General features: G+C 33.8%; 2 protein-coding genes across 2 annotated transcripts; both read left to right on the top strand.

Moving 5' to 3' along the window:
* Positions 1-15,205, top strand: LOC137014107 (putative protein MSS51 homolog, mitochondrial). The gene is made up of 7 exons (XM_067378252.1): positions 1-29; positions 2,058-2,233; positions 2,335-2,481; positions 6,204-6,328; positions 6,414-6,977; positions 13,855-13,948; positions 14,511-15,205. Exons 2-7 carry the CDS (start codon positions 2,076-2,078, stop codon positions 14,701-14,703), a joined length of 1,281 nt encoding a protein of 426 aa, XP_067234353.1. The 5' UTR covers positions 1-29; positions 2,058-2,075; the 3' UTR covers positions 14,704-15,205.
* Positions 15,206-16,348: 1,143 nt separating this feature from the next.
* Positions 16,349-23,822, top strand: mss51 (MSS51 mitochondrial translational activator). Its single transcript, XM_067378419.1, has 6 exons — positions 16,349-16,454; positions 17,938-18,081; positions 21,059-21,183; positions 21,267-21,830; positions 22,385-22,475; positions 23,482-23,822. Exons 1-6 carry the CDS (start codon positions 16,438-16,440, stop codon positions 23,678-23,680), a joined length of 1,140 nt encoding a protein of 379 aa, XP_067234520.1. The 5' UTR covers positions 16,349-16,437; the 3' UTR covers positions 23,681-23,822.
* Positions 23,823-24,446: the final 624 nt, after the last annotated feature.

Here is a 24,446-nt window from a genome sequence, read left to right on the forward strand (position 1 = left end):
TTTTTTCTTTCACAGATTGCAGTTCCTCTGTGAGTATTGATTATCAAGCTATCTTATCATTTTTCTGCAGTGGTAGTTTCTCTTATGTGTGAGTAAATACTGTGTTAAATGTGCACAGTAGCTATAGTTTCACATCTATTTCTCTTTCACTCTCTGTCCTCCTTTGACTTTTATGGTTTAAAGATTGATGGCTTGGTTTGTGAGTATCTGTTGTGAAATACTGGAGCACTGACGTGTCGTTTATCACGTTTGTTCACGCTGCGTCTCTAAACGAGCATTTGCTTTGATGCTTTAATGTCAAGGACTCGCATCTGTAGGTGAAATCTGTTTGATGCATCAATTGGATATGAAGAAGTTATGAGAATGTTGTGAACAATATAAGGGTGAATTTCACAAATGCCTTCATCACCTGCAACAAATATGGATTTTTAAGATTAGTAAAATATAATTATGACAAAATGTTTAAATTATGACAAAAAGTCAAAGTTATGACAGTCATGATTATGAAATAAGTCGAAATTGTCATAAAAAGTGGCAATTATGACACAAGTCAAAATGATGACACAAAAAAATCATAATTATAAAATAAAAAGTCAATTAAAAAAATTATTAAGATATTAAAAGTAAAAATTATGATATAAAAAGTCAAAATTATGGCATTAAAAATATAATTATAAGATTTTGAAATAAAAAAACAAAACAAAAAAACTGAAATTATTTTACCTTAAAAAAGTAAAAACTATGACATAAAAGTCAACATTCTGACTTACAAAGCCATTATGACAAAAAGTCGAAATTGTGACAGTCAGAATTATGACATTAAAAATACAATTATGACATAAAGTTGAAATTATGACAAAAAGTTATGTCAGTCATAATTATAAAATAAGTCGAAATTGTCATAAGTCGCAATTATGACAAGTCAAAATGATGATTATCATAATTATAAAATAAAAAGTAATAATTAAAAAAAATCCATTATGTGTCGAAATTATGGCATTAAAAAATACAGTTATGATACAAAAAGTCAAAATTATAATTATGACAAAAAATGTTAATTATTTGACCTTAAAAAAGTCAAAACTATGACATAAAAGTCAACATTCTGACAAAGCCATTATGACTTCGAAATTGTGACAAAAGTAAAAATTATGATATTAAAAATATAGTTATGACATAAAAATTTTTGAAATTATGACATAAGTCATGTCTGCATCACTTGCAACAAATATGACTTTTTTGATACTTTTATTCAGCAAGGATGCATTAAATTGACAGTAAAGACATTCATAATGTTACAAAAAATGTTTCAAATAATGCTGTTCTTTTCAACGTTATATTCATCAAAGAATCCTGAAAAAATCAATAACAGTTTCCAGTAAAATATGAAGCAGCACAACTGTTATCAACAATGATAATAATCAGAAATGTTTCTAGAGCAGCAAATCATCATATTAGAATGATTTCTGAAGGATCATGTGACACTGAAGACTGGAGTAATGATGCTGAAAATTCAGCTTTGATCACAGGAATAAATTATATTTTACAATATATTCACATAGAAAACAGTCATTCTAAATAGTAAAAATATTTCACATTTTTACTGTATTTATGATTAGATAAATGAAGCCTTGGTGAGCAGAAGAGACTTCTTTCAAAAACATTAAAAAATCTTACCAACCCCAGAATTAGAAAATGTATATATAGGCTCAACAATATAGGCTACTTACGATTATATATCATTTTATAATTTAAGCATTTTATATTTACTTATTTGTATTACAGTAATGAGATTTGTTAGGCTACTAACAATTATATTAGGATTTAAACATGCTTAATTGTCATGAAAATGTCAAAATATAAATAAATAAAAATATTTTCAGTTTGAAATGAAATCTGACCTTAAATGAGAGTTCCAGTGTCTGCAGTGTTTCTATGAGCTCATGAACTAACAGCTGAGATCTGATCTATTTCAGAATCAGGCTGTAATGCATTAAAAGGTCACAAATGAACAGAAATGTCTTGTTGTCAACACCTCGTGAACTCTACTTGTCCAGGTGAAGATCTCGTCCACAATGGCCGGTCCAGTTCCAGCACTCCCAGACTCTTTTACTCCGAGTTCAAACAGTGTTTATTCGGATCAGTTCGGTTTTTATGGTCTGGACTGTAACGTTCCTGGACTTTCAAAGGTCATCTTAGACAAACTCAACATGAAAGACTACCAAGATTACAGGTTAGAAACACACACACACACACACAGTGTAAATGAGTTTGCAGCCTTCAGATGTCATCACTCTTTCTCTTTCTCTTTCTCTCTCTCTCTCTCTCTTCCAGGGCAGCATTGGAGGGCAAAAGCAAGGTGGGCTTTCGCTCTCACAAAGAAATGTTTCAGAATCTAGAAGACACGTTTAAATTCTGTGCCTGCTGCTCCAAACTACCGTCCAGCCTTCCAGATCCTAAAGCGCTCAAACGCTGCATCAAGTGAGTGATGACAACATTACCACACCTGTTCAAGAGATGTTTCTTGAGCAGCAAATCAGCATATTCTGAAGGATCATGTGACACTGAAGACTGGAGTAATGATGCTGAAAATTCAGCTTTGATCACAGGAATAAATTATATTTATGAAATGTAAACAAGGGACATTTCATAGTTCACTTATTTATGACATTAAAAAGTCAAAATTATGAGAAAAAGTCAAAATTATGACATCAAAATTGACAAAAAAGAATCATAATTATGACAAAGTTTAAGTTATGACAGTCATAATTATGAAATGTGTCAAAATAGTCAAAAAGTCACAATTAGGATGTCAAAATGATGAAAAAAAATCAATTATGAAATAAAAAAGTCGAAATTATGACAAAAAAATCAAAAAATCATAATTGTGACAAAAAGCAAAATTATGACAAAAAAATAATTACAACATTAAAACTTTAAATTATGACATAATAAGTAAACATTCTGGCTTGAAAAATCATAATTATGACAAAAAGTGGAAATTATGACATTAAAACATATAATTAAGACATGAAATGTCAAAATTATGCCAAAAATAATTACAACATTAAAACTTTAAATTATGACATAAAAAAAATAATAAACATTCTGGCTTAAAAAAACATAATTATGACAAAAAGTGGAAATTATGACATTAAAACATATAATTATGACATGAAAAGTCAAAATTATGACAAAAAATAATTACAACATTAAAACTTTAAATTATGACATAAAAAGTAAACATTCTGTCTTGAAAAATCGTAATTATGACAAAAAGTGGAAATTATGACATTAAAAATATAATTATGATAAAAGAAGTTGAAATTATGACATAAGTCATAATAATGGCATACAAAATTTGACATAAAAAGGAAAATTATGTAAAATTATTTAAATTGACAGTCAAAATTATGACAAAAAAATCATAATAATGACAAAAAGTCAAAACTGAAATAAGTCAAAATTGTGACATAAAAAACTGAAATGATGACAAAGTAGAAATTACATAAAATCATAATCATGAAATTATAACAAATTAAAGTTATGACAGAAAGTCATTATTTCAGCTCATAATTTTGACTAATCCTAGAATGTCATATTTATTTCCTGAAGCATGATGTTTCTCTTCTGTGGTGAACTGGGCTTCAGGTAAGCAGCAGGTCATGTTGGTCGTGTGTCGGTGGAGTGTTTTGAACATGTGGTAAAAGCAGGGACATAAAACAGGGACAGAACACCAAAATCCAGGACTGTCCGCGGAAACAGGGCCGTCTGGACACTCAGTGTCAGATAATGAGAGTCTGTCAATAATCCAGTCATATCCTCACAGCTGGTGCTGTCTCTCCTGCAGCGGGTGAAGGTCGAGCACAATCCTCCTGTAGGGTTCTGACCTCAACATTATCACCCGCTTATTAACATTAACAAAGATAATGCGAGATGTTAACACCTCCATCTGAACATGTCCAGTCCAGCACTGCTAATGATAATCCATTAATCCATTAAACCATTAAACTATTAATAATGTAGTGGTGTCGCCCATTCAAAACCACAGTAATCAGTTTAACTATGGTATTTGTAGTAAAACCATAGCAATCACAGTGAAATGAACTATGGTTTTACTACAGGAACCATAATATTACTATGATACTTGTAGTAAAACCATAGTGACTGCAGCACTTAAGACTTATTTTACTACAGTAAAAATGCTTCAACTGTGGTTTTTGTAGTAAAACCATAGCAGCACAGTCAGAAAATTACTATGGTTTTACTACAGTGAGCTCAGTTCAATTGTAGTAAAATAGTAAAAATATTGTATCATGTTTTTGGTATTTTTTATTAGTAAATTGCATGCCTGACCCCAAATTTCCCTCGTGGTTCAGTTCACACTGTTCTGGCCTAGAAGAATAAGATACTGCAAAGATCTGAATGCAGACATTCACCTAAAAATAGCACACTGTTCACCAAGTAGTAAGTACTGCTGTAGGCCAGTTGGGTTTCGTCCATTCAGGCTTTTATTGAACACACTGTTCAGTGTTATTCTGTGCTGTGAGACGCCCACTGTCAGCTCCCTCGAGAGATCGCCCATTTCACCCACAATGATCCACACTTAAACATTACTTAACAAGTCAATTTAAGTGATGGTTTCTATATATATATATATATATATATATATATATATATATATATATATATATAATTATGTATTTAATGTTAGAAATATAAGGTTAATATATAGATATTATAAGGTATTATATATAAGGTTAATATATAGATATTAAATTAATATAAATATTATATATAGAAATATAAAAAATATCAAACAAAATACTATATACACTCAAACCAAAAATTATTCAGACATTTTTGATATATTTTTTTAGTGTGTTCAGGACACTATAGTTCATTTATGTAAGTGAGGATAGCAAAATAAACTGTGACATATTATACCCAAAAATTCTTCATACAGTGAATTTGATAAAAATTTGGGACCAAAAATTATTCAGACTCTGGCCATGTTTTGATTAAGTGTTATGTGACATAATTAAGATAATTTTTTCTGACACAGTTTATCTCTGAGATCCTGTCATATTTTATTACGATTTTTTAAACTATAGTGAAGAAACTGTATTAATGAATGAAATGTTCAAGGTGTCTGAATAAATTTGGGTTTGACTGTATATATTAAATAATATATCAATTAAATATAATATGTAGAATTATGTATTTAATGTTATGAATATTAATACATATAAACAATACATTTATGTTTTTAAATGAAATTGAAAATATATCAAACAAAATACTTAATATATTTATAATAAATAATATATAAATGATTTAATATGTATAATCATGTATTTAATGTTATGAATATTAATATATTATTATTATTATTTTATTATTATTATACAAAATAATTATATATATATTATATATGAAAATGTAAAATATATAATATTTACATATTATTTATTTGTATATATTATTTATTTATATATATATAAATTATAAGTAGAATTATGAATTTAATATTATAAATATTAATTTATATTAATGTAAAAAATATAAAAAATTAAATAAATATTATATATGAAAATATAAAAGATATAAAACAAAATAATTATATATATATATATATATATATATATATATATATATATATATATATATATATAATTATGTATTTAATATTATAAATATTAATTTATATAAATAATGAAAATGATCAATTATAAAAAATTAATAACATAAATATTAGATATATAAATATAAAATATATAAAACAAAATATTACACATTTACATATACGTATATATAGTTTTAAGCTGTGGTTTATATAAAACATACAACATATTATATTATGTTTTATATATATATATATATATATATATATATGAAAAATAAGATTTATCGTCTAACACAGTAGGTTATGTCTCCTTTTGTCTCTGCCGGCTGTTCTCGTAAAACCCGATCTGATTTTTCAGTCTTTGTGCAGAGGGGAAATGTTTACGACAGGGTCACACTCACCACATGATGCGCCACCATAATAAAAACTTAAAGTACTGAAATGATGAGGGCAGCTTCTAAAAACAGCACAGACCTTTTTATCCGTCTGTTGAAGTGTTGATATTATGTAATATGTTTAGTGCTAGAATGTATTAACTCTTTAATGTCTGTTTCTGTGTCTTTCTCACTCGTCTCAGGTGTCTGAATGTGTATTACTGCAGTAAGGAGTGTCAGAAGAAAGACTGGTCTTTGCATAAGAAGTTCTGTAAAATGCTCCACAAGGTCTCCATCGACCGGCTGGTGGAGTGGCTCGTTCACACAGGTGAGAGAGAGCAGCGTATGTGGTTGCTAGGGAGTCGTGAGTGGTCGCTAAGTAATATTCTGTCAATCATTATGTGGTCCAATAGGTGATCTTCCTTTCCCTACGGAGGTGTGGTCTCGTCCTGCTAAAGATGTCAGGTGTTGGGACGATTGGGTGTCCATACAAGGAGATCTGACTCCCCGTCTGGAGCCCATCCTGTCCGGACAAAACATGACAAACCTCTGGGCCAATGCCTGCAGGCCGCGGCCGGAGGACGCGGAGCTTCGCAAGTCTGTGTGGCGGGTGTGCAGCGAATTCTTCGCTCGGTCACTGACGGTGGGACTCGGGATTCAAATGTCCCGTCTGGACCCGTATTCCCGCCCCCTGACTGTACATCTAGTCGGCGCTGGTCACAACGAGACCCTGGGAGCCAGACTCACAGACATGGACGAGCTCAACCGCATGTTCCCGGGGCACCAGGGGCTGGAGGTGGTGATGGTGGGGCCCGAGGTCGTCAAGGGGCCCATCATGAGGCCTCCGCTGAGGGCGTTCGGACCCCGGGGAAGAGTTTACATCAGCGCTTACAAGGGACTCTACCACCAGTTCTGGGAGGAAGTTGTAGAGAAAGGAGAAGCAGCCAAACCGGATCTAGTGGTTGGATTTCATCCAGGTATAAACAAACCTCCATATCTTAAACTAAAGCTATTAACATTTCTGGTCATTGAAATAAAGCTGAAAATAAATTCAAATAGATTTTTGCTGCAATATATAAGCTTAAGTTGAAGTACTTAAAGGGGCTCTATCTAGGAATGACACCCAGTGGTCGAAATAAGTACCGCATTCCAAATTCAAAATATTGTTTGCCCCGCCCCCTCATTCAAAGACGCGGGTGGCCAGCTTGAGGACACGCAACAAGAGGGAGCGCAATTGACAATGAAAGCTGAGGAGACTTACACACTGTAAGCTGATGAGTTGATTTATCTGTGTTTTAATATGCTGTCGTTCATAGAGATTTTTAGATGGATGCAGAGGCTTTTTAGGTCTGCGAATCTCTGACTGGTTTCCACTGGCAACCTGTGATGTCGAAATACTATTGGATAAACTGGCAGCACACGGTTTCACACAGAGCAAAACAAAGACAGACATTCCGACACGGAACGCACATTTCAAATTAGAATGTCTGGCTGTAGCATTGTTGCAAGTTGGTGAAGCATGTTTCCTAAATATCTGCAAACATATTGGGGTATTTGTATGCTTTATTAAAGTAAAAATCTTACATATAGCCCCTTTAAATGGCTAAAACTGAAATAAAAATGAATTAATATAATAATTAGTAAAGGCCCAAGAACACAAAGAACAATAACTATAAAGATAATGATAAATATATAGTTCTAAAAATCATTCTAAATATAAATGATAATGATATAGAGAAATGATATCATTGTGATCCCTTCCAGAACAATTTTTTTCCAGCTGTTTAACGATAAAATATGGAAAACAGTCGGTCATGCCCTCGGTGAGAAGTAACGATAAGATCATTATGTCAGGCTAGCAAACAGTGTAACATAACATTACCTCAGGTATCCAGCGCTAGTTTCGACAACATTTTCTTGCTTCCTTTGAAGTTGCAGTGAAAAAGATTGTTGTTTTTGTTTTTATTCCGCTGTATTGACTTCGTCAGCTAAATTCACTGTTAGATTAGATCGATTACACTAGCTATTCACTGGAAACATAGCATGCTGAGGACAATCAAACACTTTAAATATAGAAACGGTGCACTCGTATTATAAGTGAAATGCGCAATATGGCGGAATAAGACCCGCCTTTTAAATAAGAGTCAATAGACCCTTTTCACATTTCCGGGTTTCTCAGAAGCGCAAGTCGTCATAGTTGGGTAAACTTTTATAGCGGTGAATGAGAGACTTCTTTAAATATATTTTTGTGTGTTTCCAATTGCGCAAATAGCAAAAGAAAAACTCCACAATATTGTTTTCAAAACTTCAGAAGAGATAAAATAAATATTTTTATCGTCACTCCCATAGCAGCTGTAATAGAAACACAGTCACAGCAGCGTTAACAATTTTTTTGTAATTTGATGCAAAGGTAATATAATACTAAGTATAGTGTTATAAATGTACATACTTTTTTTAAAAAATGAAAATATAAAAAAAAACTTTGCAGGATTTACGATATTGTTGACGGTTTAAACATCATCACAGTCTGTGAAAAGCGTCTATCGCTGATTTGTAAAGTCATTGCATCACTGCAGCGGCTGAAAAATGCCATGATTCAAGTGTATAGAAACAAAATTTAAAGGGTTACATCACTCAGAAATGACAATTCAATAGTCTTCGAACACAAATTGAGATATTTTTGTTGAAATCCGATGGCTCAGTGAGGCCTGCATAGCCAGCAATGACATTTCCTCTCTCAAGATCCATTAATGTACTAAAAACATATTTAAATCAGTTCATGTGAGTACAGTGGTTCAATATTTATATTATAAAGCGACGAGAATATTTTTGGTGCGTCAAAAAAACAAAATAACGACTTATATAGTGATGGCCGATTTCAAAACACTGCTTCAGGAAGATTCGGAGCGTTATGAATCTTTTGTGTCAAATCATCAGTTCGGAGCGCCAAAGTCATGTGATTTCAGCAGTTTGACACACGATCTGAATCATGATTCGATACACTGATTCATAATGCTCCGAATCTTCCTGAAGCAGTGTTTTGAAATCGGCCATCACTAAATAAGTTGTTATTTTGTTTTGTTTTTTGGTGCACAAAAAATATTCTCATCCTTTTATAATATTAATATTGAATCACTGTACTCACATGAACTGATTTAAATAAGTTTTTAGTGCATTAATGGATCTAGAGAGAGGAAATGTCATTGCTGGCTATGCAGGCCTCACTGAGTCATCAGATTTCAACAAAAATATCTTAATTTGTGTTCTGAAGATGAACGAAGGTCTTAGAGGTGTAAAACGACACAAGGGTGAATTTTCACTAACCCTTTAAGAGACGGTTGTTGTCAAATTTCATTGGTGATTTCAAATATGAAATTCAATGGAAAGCTTGGTGTACAGCTTCGGAGAATTTGACGTTTCCTCATTCAAAGAGCTGCACTTCCATGCCCGAGAGGCATTTCAAAGATGGCCACTGAGTGAAATGCTCGAGCTCTTTAAAGCAGAATAGATTCTGACTAGCTGTCAATGTTTTTATCTTCATCCGCTGGAAAAATTCATTCTGAAAGTGATTCCAACTATATTGTTCACTGTGTCTTTATGGTTATAGTTGTGCCGTGGACTCAGCTTGTCTTTTATAGGCTATTTAGAATGATTTTTACAATGATATCTTTATCTAACAGAATATAACTAACTGCTTTGATGTAGGAGAGAGCACTATATTTTAATTAGGCCAATCAGAGCTGTATTGTTAATGCTCAAAAGCATTGAGGATCTTAATTAGGCTCAAAGTTCTATTAACTTAATTAACCTTAAAGCACACTAATGTAAATAATTGAAAACAATTAGCATTTACTAATTATTAATTAATTAATTAATTAATTAAACTAATTAATCAGTAATTTTTTGAACCAGTTCACTGAAATGAATAACATATTTGGTCCGTGTGGTGAACATAGTAATGCAGTCTGAGGTGTTGAGGAGTTTACTAGGAGAGAGATTTGACTTTCTCTGCGGTCTGTTGTCTTCATGTGCAGACGTGTGACCCTTCGAGCTCCAGTGGGGGTTTAGTTTCCATCTATAGCATCAGACAGACTTTTCTTTTAGGGAGATTCACTCTGCAGACAGGTGCCACTTTACCACAGCTGTAATTCATCTGACTAGGCCTTGCTGTCGGACTTTTACTAGCCATGATTCATAGTAACAGCTGACAGTTTGAGGCTCACCATCAGTCTACCAGAATCACCAAACAGTCACATACACACTGACATGTGGACAGATAGCTGAACAACAATATTTTAGCTGTGACGTACGTTATCATTTTACTTGAGCGTGGTGGTGTAGTGGTTAAAGTCCAGGCTGGTCACCAGAGGGTTGCCGGTTCTAATCCTGAGATGTAAGATGAGCTCTAACTGAGGTTTATCTCTGTAATGAGTGAACTGTGAGTCACTTTGAATCAAAGCATCTGCTAAATGGCCAGTTACTTATTTACTTATTTACTTATTTACTTTTTAATCTCTATAATAAAAATGTACAATTCAGATTTTGATCTCCATATACATTTACATATATATATCTTCCAAGGGGTTTTTTCCCTCCTAGGACTTTTTTCCCAGTGCTAGCACGCTGGGTTTTTCTCCTAGGGTTTTTTTTCCACCCCTGGAAGTCAGCCGACATTGGCTTAATGTAGCACCATCTTGTATATGTTACATATTACCACGCTTGTTTGTACAGTTTTAACCACTTCCCTTTTTCTGTGCTTCTAATATGTAAAGCTGCTTTGAAACAATTACCAATTGTAAAAGCGCTATATAAATAAATTTGACTTGACTTGACTTGACTTAGCAGTAAAATTAACACTCGCTGAGTGTCACATTAAAAACTGTGACAGACGCTTGTGTCCAACTTTTAGCTTGGTGGAAAATATAGCAGTTGGAAGCTTTATTTCCTGCTTAAATGTCAAAACTCAAGAATTCAAGAAATCTGTTGAGTCTCAATAGAGATTGTAAGCATTGTGAGAAACATTTTTTGATTTTTATTTGATTATTTATCATTTTTTATTTCATTTTGTTTTATATATTTTTATATTTGTATTATATTTTTATGTATGTTATATGTTTATTTAATTTGAACTTGAACATTCTTTTTAAATTATGCTTTTATAAAGCAGCTAAATATTTCTTAGAAATAAGGAAAATAAAATATGCGGAGCCCCGGACATGACATGCAGGAAAAAAATAGTAGGCTAAATCGTGCGCACGATTTACTAATTTGTTCCCTTGATTTACTAAAACGTACGCACAATTTACTATTTCGTTCCCTCAATTTACTAATTCATTCCCTCGATTTACTAAAACGTGCGTACGATTTACTAATTAATTTCCTCGATTTACTAAAACGTGCACACGATTTACTAATTTGTTCCCTCGATTTACTAAAACTTGTGCACGATTTACTATTTTTTCCCTTGATTTACTAAAACATGTGCACAATTTAATTTCGTTCCCTCGATTTACTAAAACTTGTGCACGATTTACTATTTCGTTCCCTCAGTTTACTAATTCATTCCCTCGATTGACTAATTAATTCCCTCGATTTACTAAAACGTGTGTACGTTTTACTATTTTTCCCTTAATTTACTAAAACGTGCACACAATTTAATTTCGTTCCCTCGATTTACTATTTCATTCCCTCGATTTACTAATTCATTCCCTCGATTTACTAAAACATGCAGACGATTTACTATTTTTTCCCTTGATTTACTAAAACGTGTGCACAATTTAATTTCGTTCCCTCGATTTACTAAAACGTGCGTACGTTTTACTATTTTTTCCCTTGATTTACTAAAACGTGCACACGATTTACTATTCCGTTCCCTCTATTTACTATTTCGTTCCCTCGATTTACTATTTTGTTCCCTCGATTTACTAATTCATTCCCTCGATTTACTAAAACGTGCGTACGTTTTACTATTTTTTCCCTTGATTTACTAAAACGTGCACACGATTTACTATTCCGTTCCCTCGATTTACTATTTCGTTCCCTCGATTTACTAATTCATTCCCTCGATTTACTAAAACGTGCGTACGTTTTACTATTTTTTCCCTTGATTTACTAAAACGTGCACACAATTTAATTTCGTTCCCTCGATTTACTATTTCATTCCCTCGATTTATTAATTCATTCCCTCGATTTACTAAAACGTGCGTACGTTTTACTATTTTTTCCCTTGATTTACTAAAACGTGCACACAATTTAATTTCGTTCCCTCGATTTACTATTTCATTCCCTCGATTTACTAATTCATTCCCTCGATTTACTAAAACGTGCGTACGTTTTACTATTTTTTCCCTTGATTTACTAAAACGTGCACACGATTTACGATTTCGTTCCCTCGATTTACTATTTCATTCCCTCGATTTACTAATTCATCCCCTCGATTTACTAAAACGTGCGTACGTTTTACTATTTTTTCCCTTGATTTACTAAAACGTGCACACAATTTAATTTCGTTCCCTCGATTTACTAAAACATGCGTACGTTTTACTATTTTTTCCCTTGATTTACTGAAACGTGCACACAATTTAATTTCGTTCCCTCGATTTACTATTTCATTCCCTCGATTTACTAATTCATTCCCTCGATTTACTAAAACGTGCATACGTTTTACTATTTTTTCCCTTGATTTACTAAAACGTGCACACGATTTACTATTTTGTTCCCTCGATTTACTATTTCGTTCCCTCGATTTACTAATTCATTCCCTCGATTTACTAAAACATGCAAACGATTTACTATTTTTTCCCTTGATTTACTAAAACGTGTGCACAATTTAATTTCGTTCCCTCGATTTACTAAAACTTGTGCACGATTTACTATTTCGTTCCCTCAGTTTACTAATTCATTCCCTCGATTTACTAAAACGTGCGTACGTTTTACTATTTTTTCCCTTGATTTACTAAAACGTGCACACAATTTACTATTTCGTTCCCTTGATTTACTAAAACGTGCGGATGACTTACTATTTTGTTCCCTCAATTTATAAGTCATGTACAACGAAATAGTAAATCGTGTGCACCTTTTAGTAAATCGAGGGAACGAAATAGTAAATCGTGCGCACAATTAATTTTTTTTTCTTGCACGTCATGTGCGGGGCTCCATAAAAATAATCTTTTAATGAAATAATAAAATTATTTCAAGGATATTAAAATTAGTTAAATGTAAAACTAAAACCATAAAAAAACATTTTTGTTACTAGAAATTAAATAAACATTCTCCGAAAGAAAATATACAAACTTAAACATTGTTATTTCAGCTAGTTGATGTATTGTAACTTACTAAAATAAATAAAACTAAAATAAATAAAGCCTATATAAACATACTTAAAGAAAAAACTATGAAAATTAAAATAAAAATTCTAATGAAAAATATAAAAATAAAAACTAATTCACAATATAAATAAAAACAGTAACTCAGTGATGCTAAAATAACACTGCATCTAAGCTGGTCATTTTTTTCAACTCACTAAACTAAGCTTACTTTTCATCCAAACAAGTGACAAACACAATACAAACACAGCGTTAAACCATCATTCTCAGACCCCTTTATATCACCGCTGCCTTTATCAACTTTAAATCTGCTCATATCCAAACACACGACAACACATCTAATCTGGGAAGAGGGGATATACACGCTATCAATCATAAAGTGGAGACAAACTAACAAAGACAGAGATTATCCAGCTAAACTCTCTTTGTGTGATTTGATGGATCCTGTAGTCTGCACCTGTCAGCTTCTGTCTTCTGTTTCTCACTGTCTTTTGTGAGCATGTGTTTTGTTGTTTGTGGTCTTGTGCAGGGTTTCACGCGTCTCAGGGGTTAGGAGAGGGCTGGCTGCCCACGCTACTGCTGCTCAGAGACTACAACATCCCATCCATGTTCACCATGTACAAGTAGGTGACACCCATTTCCTCATAATTTACTCTTCCCCATGTCATCCAAGATGTTCATGTCTTTCTTTCTTCAGTTGAAAAGAAATGAAGGTTTTTGAGGAAAACATTCCAGGATTTTTCTCCATATAGTGGACTTCACTGGGGTTCAACAGGTTGAAGGTCCAAACGTCAGTTTCAGTGCAGCTTCAAAGAGCTCTACATGATCCCAGACGAGGAATAAGAGTCTTATCTAGAGAAACGATTGGTCATTTTCTAAAAAAAATAAAAATTTATATACTTTTTAACCACAAATGCTCATCTTGCACTGCTCTGTGATGTGCCACGCATTACGTAATCACGTTGGAAAGGTCAACATCCAAAGCCGTTTTTACCTTATTCCGTGGATCTCGCTCATTTCCTCCACTTTTTCTGCCACCATAGTGTGCGTGCAACTGCAGTGACGTAACTGACGTCTGCTCCCAAATGGTCTATTCCAATGCAAATTTCAACTTCCTGTGATGTTTAAGATTCTTAAATTCTGAATGCACAATCACACACGTTCCTGGATCATTCTTTGTTGCAGTGATGCGGAGCTGCAGTATTCCTTGCAGATTCTCATGGAACTCGAGATGGATGTTAAAGACACCGGACCGAATCCCTTCAGCTCCCAGAAACCCGAGCAGGTCCAGTCCAGCCCAAACAAAGCCCCCAGTTTCTGCAACGCTTTTTATATTTACTTTCAGGGTCTGCTGGAGACACAACAGGAGGAAGAGTAGAAAGTTGCAAATAGTGCCCTAATTTTCTCAAAGAACAGAAATGCATATTACAGTTACTTAACAAATGTTTCATCTAAAACTGATAGTTAATTTAAAAATTCTATCATCATTTACTCATATTTTGAAGAATATGGGTAACCAGATAGTTGACGGAATATAGAATATTTTTCCATGGAAGTCAATGGGGTCCATCAATTGTTTGATTAACAACATTCTTCAAAATATCTTCTTTTGTGTTCAGCAGAAGACAGAAACTCATACAGTGAGTATATGATGACAGAATTTTTATTTTTGGGTGAACTGTCCCTTTAAATGTAATTCTTTGCAGTTATTTGCAGCACAATTTATTAGACTTTAGCGCCACCTTGTGCTGAAATCTGCTATGACATTTTCTTTATTTGCTCTTTAAAAAGGTTTATATTATATTAAATTATATTATATTTTATTATATATTATTATATTATATATTTTAATAATGAGTTTTTAATTCTATTTTGAGTCAGAACTTGTGTCAGATTGTAATATGTTTTAATTTAGATTCACACTTAAGTGAATATTGTTTATTTGATATGGAAAAAGTATTTTGAAGCTAATAAATTTATATAAGCAAATTTAAAAAATGTGTCTGTCATTCTGTTATTGAAAGCCAAACAATACACAAAAGTTTGGGATCGGTAAGATTTTTAATGTCTTTAAAAGAAGTTTCGTCTGCTCACCAAGGCATTTATTTAATTAAAAATACAGTAAAATCAGTAATATTGTGAAATATTATTACAATTTAAAATAACTGTTTTCTATTTGAAAATATAATAATTCCTGTGATCAAAGCTGAATTTTCAGCATCATTACTCCAGTCTTCAGTGTCACATGATCCTTCATAAATCATTCTGATAGGCTGATTTGCTGCTCAAGAAACATTTATTGTGTACAATTTTTTTTTCAGGATTCTTTGATGAATATAAAGTTTTTAGCATTTATTTGAAATATAATCTTTTGTTACATTTTAAATGTCTTTACTGTCACTTTTGATTGATTTAATGCATCCTTGCTGAATAAAAGTATTAATTTCTTTAATTTCTTTAAAAAAAAATAGAAATAAAAATTCTTACTGACCCCAAACTTTTGAACGGTAGTGTATAATGCTACAGAAGTTTTGTATTTCAGATAAATGCTGTTCTTTTGAACTTTCTATTCATCAAGGAATCCTGAAAAGAAAGTACACAACTGTTTTCAACATTGACATTAAAAATAAATGTTTATTGAGCAGCAAATCATCATATTAGAATGATTTCTGAAGGATCATGTGACACTGAAGACTGGAGTAATGATGCTGAAAATTCAGCTTTGATCACAGAAATAAATTACATTTTATATTATATTCCAATAGAAAACTGTTATTTTAAATTGTAATAATATTTCACAATATTACTGTTTTTTACTGTATTTTTAATTAAATAAATGCAATCTTGGTGAGCAGACAAAACTTCTTTTAAAAAAAATATTAAAAATCTTACCGATCCCAAACATATATATATATATATATATATATATATATATATTAAATAAATAACACTGACTCGGTCAGAGGTTGATGATCCCCGTGTGAAAATGTAGACACCCCGAGAATCCTCTCACAGAAGCCTCGAGAAAACACGCGCAGAGCCGCGCTCGGGTATAAAACAGCCGTCAGACACTCTCTGGAACAGACTGACAATCTCACTTCATCTGTAAACAATGAACGACTCCAACAGGTAAGACCCAAGTTTTGAACCCATTTTATTTATTTTATTGTAAATAAAGTGTGTAGCACTTTACTGTAAGACAGATGAGATCACATGGTCCATTCCAGTCTGGATTCATTATGTTTACATTATGCACTGACACACGTGCACTTTAAAAGTTTTTATACACATGGATGTAAGTTATTATTATTATTATTATTTCTTCATGAGTTTATAATTTAATTGTTCCAGTTATTTATTAACATAAAGCTTGTTAGTGCATTAAAATGTCCATTTTAAGCTGTGTGTCTTATAACGTTAGTTGTCTCAGCTGTCTCGCTGTGTATTTTGAGAGGTGATATAAATATCCCAGCAGCTGTTTGTGCTTCTGTTCATTCACTCCGGCCTCACGAATGCTCTCAATTATTGTTTAATAGCCTAATTAAATCAAAAACAAGACCATTTGCTGATTACACATTAATTCCTGGGAGAATTCTGCTGCTGAATTCTTGTCATTTTTTGAATTTGTTAAAAGAGCAGGGGTTTGCATCCAATCACGAGAAGAATAATACACCTGAATCTCTTCAATTATCATTCACTCCAAATTATATGGTCTTTATTAGAAATCAATCTTACTCTTTGCAATAACTCGCTCAAGGTTGGATATGCTGTCGTTTCCAATGGCAAAGTTTAATTAATATTAACATGAACTGCATAGGCCCAAACATATGCAGTGTTTGGTTTCTAAATGTCTCTTAAATTTAACCAGTTTCTCTAATAATGCACAGTACAAAACAAAATGTTTTATCATCTTACTGGAAGTGAACCTGTATTTAATGTTGTGTATGTCATGTTTTATTTGACATTGTATAGTTTTGTGTTGTGTTTTTAAATGTGTCCATGTTTCACCAGTCTAATTTGACTCGATTTCTACCACATTACATATTAATTTGTGCCAAAAATTCTTTTTGAATCTTTCTTCTGCTACCAAGGCTGAATTTATTTGATCAAAATACAGTAATATTGTGAAATATTACAACAATTTAAAATAACTGTTTTCTATTTGAATATAAGTTAAAATGTAATTTATTCCTGTGTTTAAAGCTGAATTTTCAGCATCATTACTCCAGTCTTCAGTGTCACATGATCCTTCAGAAATCATTCTAATATGATGAATTGCTGCTCAATATTTATGCATGTTAAAGGTTATATTCATTTATTTATTTTTTCAGGATTCTTTGATGAATAGAAAGTTCAAAAGAACAGCATTTATTTGAAATAGAAATTGTTTGTGAAATTATAAATGTCACTTTTGATCAATTTAATGCATCTTTGCATCTTTTCAGTAATTTTAATGAACCCAAATTTTTGAAGGGTAGTGTATAAGCAGCAAATGATAAAGATATACTGCTCTTCTAACTTCATTTGCATTTAGTATTTTTCCCCATTATCAGAACAGACCAGGCACTAGTTTTTGTCACAACCACAGCTTTACATCTCTCTCTCTCTTCAGTGTTTCCGACAGTAAGGCTAATAAGCCGCTTACATTCCGCTCAACGAAGGAGATGTTTGAGAAAATGGAGGAATCATTCAAAATATGTGCGCAGTGTGAGAAACTCCCATCACAGGTCACGGGTCAGCTAAAGCGATGCACACGGTACAGTGACGTGATGATTTTGATGTTACATGTTATACAACCCGAATACCAGAAATGTTGGGACATTTTTTAAATTTGAATAAAATTAAAACTAAAAGACTTTCAAATCACATGAGCCAATATTTTATTCACAATAGAACATAGATAACATAAATGTTTAAACTGAGAATTTTATGCACAAAATGAGCTCATTTCAAATTTGATGCCTGCTACAGGTCTCAAAATAGTTGGGACGGGGGGATGGTGTAGCATCTCCTCTTCTTTTCAAAGCAGTGTGAAGACATCTGGGCATCGAAGTTATGAGTTTCTGGAGTTTTGTTGTTGGAATTTGGTCCCATTCTTGCCTGATTGCCTGAGTTTGTGGTCGAATTTGACATATTTTCTCTATAGGTGAAAGATCTGGACTGCAGGCAGGCCAATTCAGCACTCGGACTCTTCTATGTCGAAGCCATGCTGTTGTAATAGCTGCAATATGTGTTTTTGCATTGTTTTGCTGAAATACACAAGGCCTTGCCTGAAATAGACATCATCAGGAGGGGAGCATATGTTGCTCTAAAACCTTTATATGCCATTCAGCATTCATTGTGCTTTCCAAAACATGCAAGCTGCCCATACCGTATACACTTATGCACCCCCATACCATCAGAGATGATTGGCTGTTGAGCTGAACGCTGGAAGGTCTCCCTCCTCTTTAACCCGGAGGACACGGCGTCCGTGATTTCCAACAAGAATGTCAAATTTGGACTCGTCTGACCATAGAGCACTTTTCCACTTTGAAACAGTCCATTTTAAACATGACGACGCTTCTGGACCATGTTCACATATGGCTTCCTTTTTGCATGATAGAGCTTTAGTTGGCATCTGCAGATGGCACGGCGGATTGTGTTTACCGACAGTGGTTTCTGGAAGTATTCCTGGGCCCATTTAATGATATCATTGTCACAATCATGCCGATGAGTGATGTCTGAGGGCCTTGTCCCTTACGCACAGAGATTTCTCCAGTTTCTCTGAACCTTTTGATGATGTTATGCACTGTAGATGATGAGATTTTCAGAGCCTTTGTCATTTTTGTTTTTAAAGTATTCCACAATCTTTTTACACACTCTTTCACAGCTCTGCCCATCTTTACGTCTGAGAGACTCTGCATCTCTAAGACAGACTTTAATAGCTAATCATGTTACAGACCTGATATCAATTAAAGGTGCCCTTTAAAAATTGAATTTATATTGGCATAGCTGAATAACAAGAGTTCAGTACATGGAAATGACATACAGTGAGTCTCAAACTCATTGTTTCTTCCTTCTTATATAAATCTCATTTGTTTAAAAGACCTCTGAAAAACAGGCGAATCTCAACATAACACCGACTGTTACGTAACAGTCAGGATCATTAATATGTACGCCCCCAATATTTGCATATGCCAGCCCATGATCAAGCATTAGACAAGGGCAGAATGTCTGGATCTGCACAGCTGAATCATCAGACTAGGTAAGCAAGCAAGAACAATAGTGAAAAATGGCAGATGGAGCAATAATAACTGACATGATCCATGATATCATGATATTTTTAGTGATATTCGTAAATTGTCTTTCTAAATGTTTCGTTAGCATGTTGCTAATGTACTGTTAAATGTGGTTAAAGTTTCCATTGTTTATTACTGTATTCACGGAGACAAGACCCGTCGCTATTTTCATTTTTAAACACTTGCAGTCTGTATAATACATAAACACAACTTCATTCTTTATAAATCTCTCCAACAGAGTAGCATTAGCCGTTAGCCACGGAGCACAGCCTCAAATTCATTCAGAATCAAATGTAAACAATATAACAGTATACAATACTAAAGTCCCTTTAAGACAAGTCATTTTACTCGGCGGCCATCTTTGAAACGCCTCTCGGGCATCCTGGGCATCATGCAGCTCCTATCTCTTTGAATGGGGAAACATCAGATTCTCCAAAACTGTTCGTCAACCTTACGATTAAATTTGATATTTGAAATCACCAATGAAATCTAACAACAACCGACTCATAAATTTAGTTTCTAAACGCTCGAATCATGACAAAAAAACTCTATTTTTTTCAGACTGGATCAAGCTAATGCCTAAATGCAGACCTTCGGACCCGCATACATATTAATGATCCTTCGGACCCGCGCGTCTGACTGTTTCTATAGAAACCGGTGATTCTAACGGCCGCTGAAGTGACGCGATGACTTTACCAGTCTGCGATTGGCTCTTGGCTTTAGAAGGCGGGACTTATTCCGCCATATTGCGCGTTACACTTTCTCCCATTCAAAACAATACGAGTGACACGTCTTGTGTTATTCTATAGTCTTTGAAAATACTAATATAATCCGAGGCATGCATGCAGTATGCATGACGAACACTTTGTAAAGATCCATTTTGAGGGTTATTTTTGCTGTGTAAACTTTGTTTATGCTGTTTAAGGCAAGCGCAAGCTCCGTGGGCGGGGAGCGTGCGATTTAAAGGGACCGCAACCTGAATCTGCGCATTTCTAATTATGCCCCAAAATAGGCAGTTTAAAAAATTTATTAAAAAAATCTATGGGGTATTTTGAACTGAAACTTCACAGACACATTCAGGGCACACCTTAAACTTATATTACGTCTTGTGAAAAAAACATTCGATGGCACCTTTAACTAGATGCTAGATGTTCTCCCAGCTGAATCTTTTTGAACTTTCTTGCTTTTTCAGCCATTTGTTGCCCCCGTGCCAACTTTTTTGAGACATGTAGCAGGCATCAAATTTGAAATGAGCTCATTTAGTGGATATTAGTGTAAAATTTCTCATTTTAAACATTTGCTATGTTATCTATGTTCTATTTTGAATAAAATATTGGCTCATGTGATTTGAAAGTCTTTTAGTTTTCATTTTATTCAAATAAAAAAAAACGTCCCAACATTTCCAGAACTCGGGTTGTACTTTCATCTATAACATCTCTTGTCTGTCTTGTGCAGCTGTCTGAATGTGTATTACTGCAGTAAAGAGTGTCAGAAGAAAGACTGGTCTCATCATAAACTCTACTGCAACAAACTGCGCATGGCGGCGGTGGACAGATGTGTCGAGTGGCTCCTTTATAAAGGTGAGGATGCTGCAGTCGGGCCACCGTTACTGTCTTTTTAGCACAACCCGGGTTTATTTCAAATCATTCCTAATATCCAATAGGAGATCTTCCTTTTCCTACGGAGGTGTGGTCTCGTCCTGCTAACAAAGTAAGTTGTTGGAAGGACTGGTTGTCTATGCAAGGAGATCTGACACCTCGTCTGGAGCCCATCCTGTCTGGACAAAACATGACAGACCTCTGGGCCAATGCCTGCAGGCCGCGGCCGGAGGAGGCGGAGCTTCGTGAGTCTGTGTGGCGGGTGTGCAGCGAGTTTCTCTCCCGGCCTCTTACGATCGGAATGGGACTGAGGATGTTTAACTTGGATCTGTACTCTCGGCCTCTCACCGTCCACGTGGTCGGAGCCGGTCAAAGCGAGACCCTGGGAGCCAGAGTCACTGACATGGATGAGCTCAACCGCATGTTCCCGGGGCACCAGGGGCTGGAGGTGGTGATGGTGGGGCCCGAGGTGGTCCAGGGGCCCATCATGAGGCCTCCGCTGAGGGCGTTCGGACCCCGGGGAAGAGTGTACATCAGCGCTTACAAGGGACTCTACCACCAGTTCTGGGAGGAAGTTGTAGAGAAAGGAGAAGCAGCCAAACCAAATCTAGTGGTTGGATTTCATCCAGGTACAAACAAAACATCCATACGCAAGTATCAAGTTTAGGCTCAGTAAGGTTACGTTTTTTTATGCTTATCAAGGCTATGTTTATTTAATGAAAAATACAGTGAATACACTGAAAAACAGATTTCTTTTAAAATAAGTTTTATTTCTGTGCTCAAAGCTGAATTTTCAGCATCATTACTCCAGTCTTCAGTGTCACATGATCCTTCAGAAATCATGATGATTTGCTGCTCAAGAAACACTTTTTAGTATTATCATTGTTGAAAACTATTTTTGTGGAAACCATGATACGTTTTTTTCAGGATTAATGCATCCATGCTGATCAAAAGATCAAGCTTTTTGACATCAAGGTTTGGTGTACTTATGATTCCCTCATATTAGATTTAATATAATGTAATAATCAGAACAGTGTGTTCTTCAGAAACAATAAGGATCTCTATATGGGTAACAGCATCAAAATGTGATTCATAAACTACGTAAAAAAACTAAAAGCACTAATTCTGCTGTTTATACTCAATGTTGAGATTGAGCTTCATTGATTATGAACTTTATTTGCAGGGTTTGAAGGACAGGAAGTGAGTCAGGATTGGTTGCTGACACTCCTGCTGCTACGAGATTACAATATCCCGACTTTATTCACCATGATCAAGTATGTTGTGACAAATACATGTTCACACATGCTGCACAGGACTTGACTATTAGACTATTCATAATTGACTATTCATATCTGAGAATAGGCCTATTTTGTGTTTGCAAACAGTGATGACGTTTTTGTGGGCGGAGCCTGGAAGCCACGGAATAAAAAAATCTCACAATTTTGACTTTTTTCTTGCAAAATTGAGTTTATATCTCACAATTCCTAGAAGGAAAAACAGAATTGTGAGATAGACTCGTTATTCTGTAATTTTCCCTCAGAACTGTGATATAAACTCACAATTGTGAGTTATAAAGTCTGAACTGGGAGATATAAAAAAGTCATAATTGTGACAAAAATTTAATATGTTTAAAAGTTATCTATGTAAAAGGTTATAGGTTTAGATATTATTTCATGCTGTAACTGTATGCATGTCCCCTATGAACTGCATATGTGAATAATATGTAATAGACTTACTATTACATCAAATTCATGCTTTAATAGTAGACGAATCATTGCAGATTTCATCAGTCCAGTCTATGAATTGCAACATAAACGTCTGCGGTTAGCTTCAAAGTGCATCTGCAGCGACGGGATTCTATAAAAATGAAGACTATATTTTTTGTATTCCGATTCTGACATCCAAAGGCATAATTCAACACTTATTCTGTGGATTTTGCCCATTTTCCTCCACTTGTTACTGCTATTTTTCTGCCACCACTATGTGACATCTGCTCCACATTGGTCTGTAATTAAAATACTAACTCTGATCTATCTATCTATCTATCTATCTATCTATCTATCTATCTATCTATCTATCTATCTATCTATCTATCTATCTATCTATCTATCTATCTATCTACCTATCTATCAATCTATCTATCTATCTATCCATCTATCCATCTATCTATCTATCTATCTATCTATCTATCTATCTATCTATCTATCTATCTATCTATCTATCTATCTATCTATCTATCTATCTATCTATCTATCTATCTATCTATCTATCTATCTTCAGTGATGCAGAGCTGCAGACTTCTCTTCAGACGTTCTTGGAGTTGGAGATGCATGTTAAGGACTCCGGCTCAAACCCCTTCAGCTCTTTGAAACCTGAACAACTGCCAAAAAGCCCCAACAAAGTGCCCATTTACGCCAACGCTCACTACATTTCTTTCTGTGGACTGCTGGAGATGAAAGAGGAGGAAGAACAGAATTAATAATGGATATTTTAACCGAACATTAACCTCAGTTTTATTTAAAAGATGATGCTAGTGACTGTAGAAGACAGACTTTAGTAATTTACGTGTTGAATGAGAGTCTACAAGTAGTGTAATGTTTGTTGTGTGATGTTTTTTCCATGCAGAGCACATAAGAATGAAATAAAAATTTTATAAAATGTGATGTGAAAATGTGGGGATCAATGCATTTGATGTAATATTTAAATATATGATTGTTTACAGTATGTCCAGTTGCCTAATGTGTCTTCAGCTGCATCATATACCTCAGTGAGTGTGCTTTATGCCCTTCAATGATTAACACATTATGCAAAATCATTTTAAGATAAACTCTGCATAGTACAGAAATGACAGTTTGCAACCATCAGGAGCTTTTTTATTTTTTATTTTATTAGTCTCTTTTAGGAAACAGTCTTATATATTAAATATTTATTTATATATACTTATTATATAATATATATATTAAATAGATTATGTTAAACATTCTAAACATATATATATATATATATATATATATATATATATATATATATATATATATATATATACACACACACATAGAGAGAGAAATTGTTGTGTAAATTCATGTAAATTGCACCATTTTTTGGACCATTTTACCTGATTTTATCTCTCATTTTCTTTCCGATATGTATTTCTTTCCGATATGTATTGTATGAAACTCCAGACTCTATCTTTGAATTACTGAAATTATAAAATATTTTAATGAAATGTAGAACATCTGACTCTA

This window comes from Chanodichthys erythropterus, chromosome 23 (assembly GCF_024489055.1).
Source record: "Chanodichthys erythropterus isolate Z2021 chromosome 23, ASM2448905v1, whole genome shotgun sequence".
Classification (NCBI taxonomy): Eukaryota; Metazoa; Chordata; class Actinopteri; order Cypriniformes; family Xenocyprididae; genus Chanodichthys; species Chanodichthys erythropterus.

Coding starts and splice junctions, on each gene's coding strand:
- LOC137014107 (XM_067378252.1), top strand. CDS start 2,076: ATGGCCGGTCCAGTTCCAGCACTCCCAGACTCTTTTACTCCGAGTTCA. Junction 6,329..6,413: donor GGAGTGGCTCGTTCACACAG/GTGAGAGAGAGC, acceptor GTGGTCCAATAG/GTGATCTTCCTTTCCCTACG. Junction 6,978..13,854: donor AGTGGTTGGATTTCATCCAG/GTATAAACAAAC, acceptor GGTCTTGTGCAG/GGTTTCACGCGTCTCAGGGG.
- mss51 (XM_067378419.1), top strand. Junction 21,831..22,384: donor AGTGGTTGGATTTCATCCAG/GTACAAACAAAA, acceptor CTTTATTTGCAG/GGTTTGAAGGACAGGAAGTG. Junction 22,476..23,481: donor ACTTTATTCACCATGATCAA/GTATGTTGTGAC, acceptor ATCTATCTTCAG/TGATGCAGAGCTGCAGACTT.